This window comes from Oncorhynchus nerka, linkage group LG27 (genome assembly GCF_034236695.1).
Source record: "Oncorhynchus nerka isolate Pitt River linkage group LG27, Oner_Uvic_2.0, whole genome shotgun sequence".
Lineage (NCBI taxonomy): Eukaryota > Metazoa > Chordata > Actinopteri > Salmoniformes > Salmonidae > Oncorhynchus > Oncorhynchus nerka.
Window position 1 is genome coordinate 61,265,635 of NC_088422.1, and position 12,092 is coordinate 61,277,726.

At 44.0% G+C, this 12,092-nt stretch overlaps 1 protein-coding gene across 4 annotated transcripts in view; it reads right to left on the reverse strand.

The window, feature by feature from the left end:
* LOC115134088 (adhesion G protein-coupled receptor G3-like) overlaps positions 1-9,766 on the reverse strand; it is a 28,107-nt gene extending 18,341 nt beyond the window's left edge. For 2 of the 4 annotated variants that reach the window (XM_029667722.2, XM_029667718.2), the window contains exons 1-6: positions 9,682-9,766; positions 9,379-9,474; positions 9,166-9,204; positions 9,010-9,069; positions 8,647-8,685; positions 2,011-2,178 (exon numbers count right to left, since the gene is read on the reverse strand). In XM_029667722.2, the coding sequence (XP_029523582.2) occupies positions 2,011-2,178; positions 8,647-8,685; positions 9,010-9,069; positions 9,166-9,204; positions 9,379-9,466 (394 nt within the window). In that variant the 5' untranslated portion in view covers positions 9,467-9,474; positions 9,682-9,766. Of the gene's footprint in view, positions 1-2,010; positions 2,179-8,173; positions 8,572-8,646; positions 8,686-9,009; positions 9,070-9,165; positions 9,205-9,378; positions 9,475-9,681 lie in introns of those variants that run through there. The other 2 variants (XM_029667719.2, XM_029667721.2) reach the window with 2 other exon arrangements.
* Positions 9,767-12,092: the final 2,326 nt, after the last annotated feature.

The window sequence follows — 12,092 nt, forward strand, 5'->3', positions numbered from 1 at the left end:
ATGGAGAACCTAGCTCTTACAAGTGCTCCCTTTGCTTTAACCTGGAAAAAACATAATTCAGCTAAATTAGCCTGGAGGTCTATATTGCCTTGCCCCACCATCTCACTAATACAACGCTCTAGTTGCCCCAATACTCTCCTAACCTCTTGAGGATGAGAGACCTGTGCACTCTTGACAGAAAAGCCGAATTTGGACTTCCCCCACATCCCACCATTGACTCAGACTCATCCTCCTCTCTTCGCTGCCCCCACCTTTCCCAAAAAGGTCTGGAAACCTGAGCAAAAAGTGGCAAAACCCCACCGGGAGAATGGTAGCGCCCAACAGCCTATTGCGCCGATTCCTAGACGTGTAAAAACGATCAAGTCGGGCTGCACTCAGCCTAGCCCCAAAAACCTTCACCCATGTATACCGTCTTGTGTTGGGATGTTTACTTCTCCAAACATCCACTAGGTCGAACTGATTAATGATGTCCCTTAACACTCCCACTGACACTGACACTGAATGAGGCTCTTCCCCATTTCTGTCTTTCATAAAATCCATTGTATAGTTCCAGTCCCCTCCGACCACCAGAGTCTCCTCATGCGCTACCTTTGACAGTTCCTGTCAAAGACTCCCAAATAGAACCTCCCTCTCTCTCCCTGTGTTAGGCCATACACATTTATAAAGACAAAACTCATGTTGTTAATTTATGCTATTACAACAAGCACCCTATCCCTACACACCTCCTTTTAGGAGCACATTTTTTAGACAGACCCCTACACAAAAATTTGTCCAATGGCTTAACACACTTCCCCTTTCCACCAGAACCCCCAATCGACTTCATTCTACACATCACTATGCGTCTCCTGCAGAAACAACACCTGTACGTTTTTGTTTTACATATTCACCCAACACACTCCTCTTTCCCGTATCTCTGGCGCCATTTATATGAAGCGAGAAAAGCCAGCAAAGAAAGAGACCAATAGCAAAGCTCAAAAAGCCCCATTGTCAGAAAGAAACTATACATCTAAACGGTGTCTGAAGGTAGACCCTTTCTCTCTGTTGTGACCCACTTCCTCAACCTAAACCGTTTCCTGGTTGAGAGGACACCATGTCCTTCATTTTTAAAGCATGTTGTACTAATCGTACAAACTTTCTCAGATCAGAAACGAAAGCCAAGATTAACTTTTTCCCCCTTGGTCTCATTCAGGAACCTTGTCAGTTCTCTCAATGTGTACTTTGACCCCTCTGCTTGACTGGCTGTCAGCTCCGGACCCATTGAAGAGGAGTCTGAAAAAAATAACTCCTCAGACTCACTTTACTCCTCATCTCTATCTCCCATCCTGACCACCTGCCCTTCCTCTCTGGTCAGGGCCTCCCCCACAGCAACAGGCAAAGGTTCCATGGTGCCGTTGACCACACCCCTTTCCCTTTTCCGCTTGACACCCTCCTCCCCTCTAGTCTCTTACACTTCCCCACTATACTCTCCTCATCCACTAGCATAACCTGACTAGACCCAGCCTCATCTACCCCACCATCCATAGCATGACTAGACCCAGTCTCAGCTAGCCCACTAGCTCTAGCCTGACTAGACCCAGCCTCAGCTACCCCTCTGCATCTCATTACCCCCTGCACGTTGACCATTTTAGCCGAAAATGGATCCTTACAATGTAATCTACGTATTCCCCAAAAGTAATTATCATGAGAGAACCATAAACAAAAAGTAATGTTGCATACTCCAAGAAAGGTTAAAATCTCACCTTTCTGGTAAAAATAGGAGGACACAGGCTCAAGTTCACAGTACAAAAATGATAAAAGTGAAATATTTGTATGTATTTCCATTTCAACAAAACTATGAATAAGGCTTATGATTTAAATGCTTTCTAAATATAGTATAATCAAGTTAGAAAACGACTAAATAAGATTTCACCTTCCTTATAACTGTAAAATACATATTTGGAATCAAACTTTGTACAATACTCTAATTCACAATGTTTATAGGTGGTATGAAATGTGTACAGTAACAATTACCTGGAATTCCATGCTGGCTTGAAAGTTTGCAGTCTTTGAACTGTGTGAATAAAAATTCACAGCACTTGTCGATACCACGTATGATCATAGTATTTAGTACATTAGTCAGTGGCAGACAGATGAACTGAAGGGATTCAAGGGGCAACTCTGTCTTCCTGAAAATGATGCCTGATGATGAGAGAGAGGAGAGAGAGGAGAGACTTTTGACTTTTTCTTTGTCTCATTTCACACTCACCCCCCATTAAAAATAAAACACCAAAATATATCCTGTACTGCATATATTCACCATACTCACCTTTCCATCTACCACAATACAAACCAACATCACAACACCCAAAACAACACACCACTTCTACAACCGTATATCCAAAACATCTTCCCACGCTATACAGACAGCCCCCCCAACACACCATATCTCCTGAACCATCTCCACACTTTTATCATTCTATAGTACTCAAACTCAACCCTAAGGTGCGCAGAGACCATCCCATTAAACACTAGTAAACGGTCTGTTATCCCACCACCTTTGACCCTGTTCCTCCTTCGCTTGAGCAAACAGAAAATTCAACAAAACACATTTGTATCCCATTACAAACATCCCAACAGTAAAAAACACCCCAACTTCTCACAGACATTCCAACAGAGACATTAATGGCATTAACCTGGTGCACACAAAAAAAAAACATGAATCACAGTTTCTTTCATTACACAGAAAGCACCCCTGCCCAATTCCCGGTTCAACCCGTTCCAACCAGCTGTTAGAGGCCAGGGATCCATGAAGAACCCTCCCCTGGAGGTCCCCTGACCTCTTTGGTACTGGGAGTAAGTAGAGCCCCCTCCATCTAAAACCCACCATACTCTCCACCCCACATACCCTGTGCCACTGATGTGCCCGCACTCCTGTTAGGCTCCTAATGTTCCTAATCCTTAACACAGAGGTTGTAGAGGGCTTTGCCTCCTACCCCTTCAAACTCCCCCAGGCTTGGAGTGTTACAATCTAACAAGTCCTCCAGACCCCCTTGCCAGTCTCCAGTCTCTGCCATCACCTGCAGTGGCGGAAACATTGGTGGCCCCTCCTCCTTTGGCCGCTCAAACTCCCCAGCAGCCTAAGAGTTGTTTTCCTGTTTGTTGTGCCAAGACTTCTGGGGTTTTCCACCCCTCCTCTCCCAGCAGTCTCAGGTCACCCAGCCTTTGTAAACCCGCTGCCATCAGTTGCCTCTGCAGGGTGGCTGACTGAACCGATCTCAAAGGGATGGCTGGGTTGTGGAAGATAGGCTCCTCCCACAGCCCAGGCTCCACACCCCCTTCTCATGTGGGCCTTAGCAGCTGACAGGCCCTCAGAACTGCAGAGTACAAATCTGAGAGACCTGCTGTACTCAGCCTCCTCAGCTTCATGAGGAACAGCTGCCGGTCCAACCCTAATCCACCAGCTCTCCTCAGCAGCGCTCATGCTGGTTCCCTCCAGCCAACATCAGTATGGTACAGCAGTCTCTGCACCGCCTTTAGCCGGAAAGCAGCCATCCTGCTCTCCAGTTCCACGAGACCCTGTCCTCATTTGTGGACGGTCATGTACAACACTACCGCCCTCAGCCAGTGATGGCCCGACCAGAAAAAGTCCACCAGCTTGCGTTGCAGGTCTGCGAGCAGGGGGGTTGAGGACAGCCAGTTTTTGCCATAGGGAAGACACCACCAGGTTGTTGATTATCAGCACCCTCCCTCTATATGACACTTGGGACAGGAGCCACCTCCACCTGGCCAGTCTTGACACCACTGCCTGTGACAGGCCCTCCCAGTTTTTCCTGACCCACTTCTCAGAGCCCAGGTACACCCCCAACACTTTACGCCCTTCACAACCCCACTGTAAACCCCCTGGAAGCAGAGGAGGAGCCCTATCCCCCCATGCCCCACATAACAGAGCTTTGCTCTTTCCCCAGTTTACCTTTGCTGATGAAGCTTCCTCGTACACCTTCAGACTGGTCTCTAGTGCCTGCATATCCTGACCATCACAGAAACATTTGCATATGGTGACACTGCTATGCCTGTCACCACTTCCATGCCTGCCCAGCACACTCCCTGCAGTCTCCTGCGTAGCAGTCCCAAAAAAGTCTCAATGGCTAGTGGGTATAACTGCCCAGATAGAGGGCATCCTTGTCTAATTCCCCGTTTCACCCAGACTGGCCTACTGATCCCCTCCCTCCCACCTTGAACATACATGATGCCCCAGCATACAATAGCTTCACACAGGTAAAAAAAAACACTTCCCAAACATCACATTAAACAGATACTCATAGTCCACTATCAAAATCCTTCTCTCGATCTAAAGAGACCAGTCCAAAGTTCACATTAACACCTCTCAACAAGTCCAACATGTCCCTGATTAAGAACAAGTTGTCCGTGATTGAGCGTCCCGATACACAATATGTTTGGTCCTTATGTACTATCGAGTCCAAATGTGACTTCAGTCTGTTAGAGGACCTTGGCAAATATCTTGTAGTCCACAGAGTAATGCCACAGGCCTACAGTTCTTAAGTTCACACTTAAGTCCCTCCTTTCGGGCAGGAGAGTCAGAGCTGCCCGAAGGCAGCTTATCAGCAACTCTCCTACCACGACATATTCACACAACACGCAAAAGAAGTCCTGTCCAATTATTCTCCAGAAATGTTTATAAAACTCTACTGGCAGTTCATCGACCCCTGGTGCACGACCGGAGGACATCTGGGTTACGGCCTCTGACAGTTCATGGGACAACAGAGGAATGTCCATTTCATCCCTCTGTGCCAGAGAGAGCTTAGGGAGTCATGTGAACAAGACCTAAGCACACATAGGATCATACACTTCTGCCCTATACAATTCAGTATAAAACTTCACAGTCTGCTCCCGCATCTCATCCACCACAGAGGTCACCCGCCCATCAGACAGCCGTAGACAATGCCTACCCTTGGCTTCACCGCTCTGTCTTTCCAAACCGAAGAAGAAGGAGCTGGGAGCATCCATCTCCTTGAGCATGGAGAACCTAGCTCTTACAAGTGCTCCCTTTGCGTTAACCTGGAAAAAACTGCCCAGGTCCCTACACAATTCAGCTAAATTAGCCTGGAGGTCTATATTGCCTTGCCCCACCATCTCACTTATACAACGCTCTAGTTGCCCCAATACTCTCCTAACCTCTTGAGGATGAGAGACCTGTGCACTCTTTACAGAAAAGCTGAATTTGGACTTCCCCCACATCCCACCATTGACTCAGACTCATCCTCCTCTCTTCACTGCCCCCACCTTTCCCAAAAGGTCTGGAAACCTGAGCAAAAAGTGGCAAAACCCCACCGGGAGAATGGTAGAGCCCAACAGCCTATTGGCCGATTCCTAGACGTGTAAAAACGATCAAGTCGGGCTGCACTCAGCCTACCCCAAAAACCTTCACCCATGTATACTGTCTTGTGTTGGGATGTTTACTTCTCCAAACATCCACTAGGTCGAACTGATTAACCTGATTAACCTACTTTTTTGAACATTCTGTTAAAAATCGCGCAACATTTCAGCGCCCTGCTACTTATGCCAGGAATATAGTATATGCATATGATTAGTATGTGTGGATAGAAAACACTCAGACGTTTATAAAACTGGTTAAATCAAGGCTGTGGCTATAACATAACGTGCGTTTCATCGGAAAGCGCAGGAAAAACTGATCACTGAAAATGGAAAAATATATTGCTGCGCGACTTGAACCCATTGATAAAGGTGAACCACAATTAATGAGGCTGAGGTTGCAGTACCTTCAGCTTCCACACGGTGTCTAGGGTCTTGTCATTTGCCTACGATTTGTTTCTTGGTCAAACAGATGCAAGGCAGCGCAGTTCTTCAGGTCTAGGACCGGATATTTTGGTTGAGTTTCTAGCCGGACATTTTTCCAGACGGACAGCTATAGAATATACTTCGTCTTGTGATTAATTTGATCGCTTATTAACGTTTACTAATACCTAAAGTTGCATTACAAAAGTATTTTGAAGTGTTTTGTGAAAGTTTATCGTCGACTTTTTGAATTTAAAAAAATGACGTTACGTTATGAAACGCTTTTTTTTCCCGTGGATCACACAGTCTACATATAACGATATCTAGGCTATATATGGACCGATTTAATCGAAAAAAAATACCCAATAGTGATTATGGGACATCTAGGAGTGGCAACAAAGAAGATGGTCAAAGGTAATGAATGTTTTCTATTTTATTGTGCGGTTTGTGTAGCGCCGAATATGCTAATTATTTTGTTTACGTCCCCTGCGGGTCTTTTGTGGTGTTACATGCTATCAGATAATAGCTTCTCATGCTTTCGCCGAAAAGCATTTAAAAAATCTGACTTGTTGCCTGGATTCACAACGAGTGTAGCTTTAATTCAATACCCTGCATGTGTATTTTAATGAACGTTTGAGTTTTAACTAATACTATTAGCATTTAGCGTAGCGCATTTGCATTTCCAGAGCTCTGGATGGGACGCAAGCATCTCAGTAGGAGCAAGAGGTTAATGATGTCCCTTAACACTCCCACTGACACTGAATGAGGCTCTTCCCCATTTCTGTCTTTCATAAAATCCATTGTATAGTTCCAGTCCCCTCCGACCACCAGCGTCTCCTCATGCGCTACCTTTGACAGTTCCTGTCTAAGACTCCCAAATAGAACCTCCCTCTCTCTCCCTGTGTTAGGCCATTATGCTATTACAACAAGCACCCTATCCCTACACACCTCCTTTTAGGAGCACATTTTTAGACAGACCCCTACACTAAAATTTGTCCAATGGCTTAACACACTTCCCCCTTTCCACCAGAACCCCCAATCGACTTCATTCTACACATCACTATGAGTCTCCTGCAGAAACAACACCTGTACGTTTTTGTTTTACATATTCACCCAACACACTCCTCTTTCCCGTATCTCTGGCGCCATTTATATGAAGCGAGCCTACCCGAAGAGTCTCGATAAGTGGGAGAAAAGCCAGCAAAGAAAGAGACCAATAGCAAAGCTCAAAAAGCCCCATTGTCAGAAAGAAACTATACATCTAAACGGTGTCTGAAGGTAAGACCCTTTCTCTCTGTTGTGACCCACTTCCTCAACCTAAACCGTTTCCTGGTTGAGAGGACACCATGTCCTTCATTTTTATAGCATGTTGTACTAATCGTACAAACTTTCTCAGATCAGAAAAGAAAGCCCCAAGATTAACTTTTTCCCCCTTGGTCTCATTCAGGAACCTTGTCAGTTCTCTCAATGTGTACTTTGACCCCTCTGCTTGACTGGCTGTCAGCTCCGGACCCATTGAAGAGGAGTCTGAAAAAAATAGCTCCTCAGACTCACTTTACTCCTCATCTCTATCTCCCATCCTGACCACCTGCCCTTCCTCTCTGGTCAGGGCCTCCCCCACAGCAACAGGCAAAGGTTCCATGGTGCCGTTGACCACACCCCTTTCCCTTTTCCGCTTGACACCCTCCTCCCCTCTAGTCTCTTACACTTCCCCACTATACTCTCCTCATCCACTAGCATAGCATGACTAGACCCAGTCTCAGCTAGCCCACTATCTCTAGCCTGACTAGACCCAGCCTCCGGTACACCACCATCCATAGCATGACTAGATCCAGCCTCAGCTACCCCTCTGCATCTCATTACCCCCTGCATGTTGACCTCGATTTCCCCCACTGGCGCTTGTGTCCTCACCTTGTCTATGGCCTTTATGTGGGCACGCAAAGCTCTTAAGCCCCAAATCCCCACACTCAAAACACCGTAGACTATCTGTGCTGGCACACCCTGCATAGAGCCCCTCCCCATGCCTCACTTTGAAATGCACATTTAGCTGTTGCTCATTGTTTTTCAGAAAAAACACTTGCCTCCGGAACGAAACATGCTTAATGGCATCTGCCTGAAAACCTGCCGACAATACACGAAACCCGCTAGAAAACTTACCAAAACAACTCAGCTATTTCCTGATTTGATCATCCGTAATAAACGGAGGCAAATTTTCAACTACCACCCTGGTCGAAGGGGTAGAGAGAGGTGAAATTGGCACCAACACACCCCGTACAAATATTCCACTAGCAATTAGCCTGCCAACCAAATTAGCTATTTTCATGAACACAACCACAGCTTTGTTCATTCTAGAAGCAGAATATATACATTCAACCCCTACCTGTTCACCGACTGCAAGCAAAACCTCCTCCACTTTAACATTCTCAGGAACACAGCTGAATCCATGCCGTATCGACAGCGTCTCCTCCGCGCTAGGCTGAGAAGCCATCGTGCACACCACACCTTCTAAACCCCAGGAAACTTACTCTGTCCTCTTCCACCCTAACTTTGAAAAACAATCTGTGGATACCGCTAAAACAAATAGTGCATTAACCATCCACCATATGAAATAACATTGAAAGAAAAGACCAAGAAAGTTAGTTAGGACAGAACCCTCCACATCACACTCAAACTCCAAAAAACAGACAGACGGACAGAGATGTTTTTCTTCAGAGTTTCTGTGTGCCGTAACTGGTCACTGGACTTCTGCTTGATATTTTGGGTCTAGGCTTACAGGTTACGCTTCTGCTTGTTCTTCCGGGTCTAGACTTACCGGTAACTGTAAAATAACTTGAGTAAAAAAAAAGGTCTTACCACAAACTGTTTGCGTTGTTGGATTGTTTTCACAAACATCTATAACATTTTAAACAAGAAAACAAACAAATCATGACTTAGTGTGTATAATACAATGTACAATATAATTACAATGTGTAAGAGAATACTTAACAGAAAACACCTAAATATTATATTATGGAATTTCATATTACTGTACTACACCTTGTTGAGCTGAAACACCTTTCATATGCATTGAGTTTTGCAAACTCTATTTTTGCTAAATAAATTTCACACACACAACCCGTCCATGTGATGTTTGCAAGAAATGGATCTATCGACAAATGTAACCCTATTACTGAAATAGGCTAATACTGCTTGTGAATTGATCAAGGAGTTAATGACCTTTACTTGCAATGACAGCCATGTGTAGTCCTCCATCATAAGAGTTTTGATCTCCAACGGCTGGAATACATTTTCAAATTGCATACTGTTTGTTAAAGGGTCATTTTGCAGTTCAGCAACCCATCTTTGGGAGAAAGTAGGTGAATGGATACTTACTAGCATGGACATTTGGGATGATGCCTGATAAATTAACATCTAATGAATCAAAAAGGAAACACTATCAGTAAGATAAAGTAGGCTAAATAATTGAAGTGGCAAATACTGTAGCTTAGTTGTCTTTTTTTATTTATAGACATTTATGACATGCTATTAATTAAATAATCATTCGTGTTTATTTTGTGATGTAATGGTGTATGTCCATCAACTCACCAGGACAAAGTAACTTAGTAGTAGATGTCTTCATAGAAAGAGAGAAATAAACCATCAAAGCAAAAATAGTACAGCCAAACTGTGCCATATGTAGCGCTAGAAGAAGAAACAGAGGAAGAACAGATTGGCTTTTACACAAAATACCTTGCTGGTAATAGCAGATAAAAACAAATTACAAAATTAATTAATTTTAGGCCTAACCTTGCACAAGGCTACATTTCATAGTCTACTTGCAAATTCCTAGGCTATTAGGCAATGCATTTCTGGTTAACAAAAAATATATTTAAAGCAAAGGCAACATACCGTATGAATTGATTATTCTTTTGTTTCTTCACAAACCTCTCTGCGATATACTCGGGAAAGACTGGGGCAGACAATTAGGGAGAAAACTCTCTTCAGCTGGTGGTGCCAATGAGAGATGGTGTGGTTGACAATACAAGTTGATGCTCAGGGTTAGGTACTGCGTAAATGGCTCCACCTAGTGGTAAAATACTGAAGATAAAACAATATTACAATGAAAAGGGCAGGCCAAGCATACTAGAACTGCAGCAGATATAATTGTTGTAAAACCAATGCTAGAATGTGTAGAGTATTGGTTAAATATGTTCAATAATGGAAAGTAAACAACCAAAAATTGCAAAACTAGAAATAACTAAATCAAAGGACTAACAAAAACAGTTTAAATAGTTAGAAAGCAGATAACCTTTTAAATGAACAAACAAAAAGTACAAATAGCTTCATAGTGTGACTTTGTTAAAGGAAGGGGGTCACTGAGCTGTCAAAGGGAGGAGGCCCTTCACAAACACATTCAATAGTCCTTCTCTAGGTTAAGACCCCTGGGGACTTGAGAATCTAAGGAATGGATCCAGAGCTTCTCTCTGGAACTGAGGTATTTGTCAACATCGCTGCTGCATTTGTTAATGGTAACTTGTTTCATTCCAAAATAAAATCAACTCTTTAAAATGGAAGGCCACTGCGCCAGTGGGGTCAGCACAACGAATAGCACTTCGGTGCTCACACATTATAATGCTTAACTCTTTTGTGGTCTCTCCTACGTGAAATTAACCACATGGGCAGTGAATCACATAGATCACATTGCTAGAATTGCAATGTGGTGAGGGTGCTTTAAATGTTTATTTAATGATCTGATCTGGGGTGCGAGAAACTATTCATACATTTGGTGTACTGGTATTGGGTACATGCCACACTTGTAGAGGCCAGCCTTTTTCGACTTGTACGGATTGGACAACACTGTTTTTCTATATGTTTAGCTCTACGGTAAGCGACCGCCAGAGCCAGCTGAAATGTGTTACCTAGATCTGGATCTGAGCGTATGCCAATGGTCTTTGATGATGCCTAGGAGTTCTGGAGTGTAGGTAATGGGGTGTAGGTAATGACCATTTGGATGGAGGGTCTAGCTCTAGGGCTTCCAGACTTGCTCAGTAGTTGTGCTCTAGGAACATCTGTGAGTTTATACTTTCAGCTTTCAGTTTATCCACGTCTGATTGTACCCCTTTTCTCTGAATCTGTCTAGAACTTTGTCCTTTCTTCTGCAAGATCGGGGATGGAAGAAATTGTTTGTGTTCGTGCTCTTTCTGATTATAAGGGAGGTACCTGTTTTGGTGACGCATACATCCAGGGAGTCCACAACTCCCTTGCCATGTTCCATACTGAAACGCAGGTGTTCGTTCATGGAATTTAGAAATTTGTGCAAGGGCATCAGGGAGGTAAGGTCAACCTTGTAAACCACAAAAATGTCATAAATATAGTGTTTCCAAACAAACAGGTTCTCAAGAAAATGGTTGGACTTCTTGTTTAGAATATTGGCTTTTTCAACATGTCTGAGGTGCAGGTTATCAATGCTCGGTGCCTTCCTTGTACCCATCAAACTTGAAGTCATTTTTGGGTGACCACCAACCTCATTAATTCAGAGGGAGGGATGTGTCTCAAGTCAATGGTCTTTTATCAATTTGTTTGCTCACTCCTGCTTCCTCCTCTATCCAATCTTGTCTCCTGGAAAAGGTCAATTGAGGAGTTAATTGAGGAGAGTCGGCAAGGAGAGTGAACGTGGATGTCCCTTAAGATCCTTGTGTAATGTGATATGTACTCACTAGCTCAAATGTCACACAACACTATGTGTGGAGAGAAAAAAGGCACAGCACACCAACATCAACCTCATCACAACTGTAACGTATGGAGAAGGGAGCATCATGGTTTGGGGCTGCTTTGATGCCTCAGGGCCTGGACAGTCGATGGAAAAATGAATTCCCAAGTTTATCAAGACATTTTGCAGGAGAATGTAAGGCTATCTGTCCACCAATTGAAGCCCAACAGAAGTTGGGGGATGCAACAGGACAACAACCCAAAACACAGAAGTAAATCAACAACAGAAGAAAATATGCCTTCTGGAGTGGCCCAGCCAGAGTCCTGACCTCAACACAATTAAGATGCATGAACTTGAGAGCAGTTCACACCAGACATCCCAAGAATATTGCTGAACTGAAACCGTTTTGTAAAGGGGAATGGTCCAAAGTTCCTCCTGACCGTTGTGCAGGTCTGATCTGCAAATACAGAAAACGTTTGGTTGAGGTTATTGCTGCCAAAGGAGGGTCAACCAGTTATTAAATCCAAGGGTTCACATACATTTTCCATCCTGCACTGTGAATGTTTACACGGTGTGTTCAATAAAGAGAAGAAAACATATAATTGTTTGT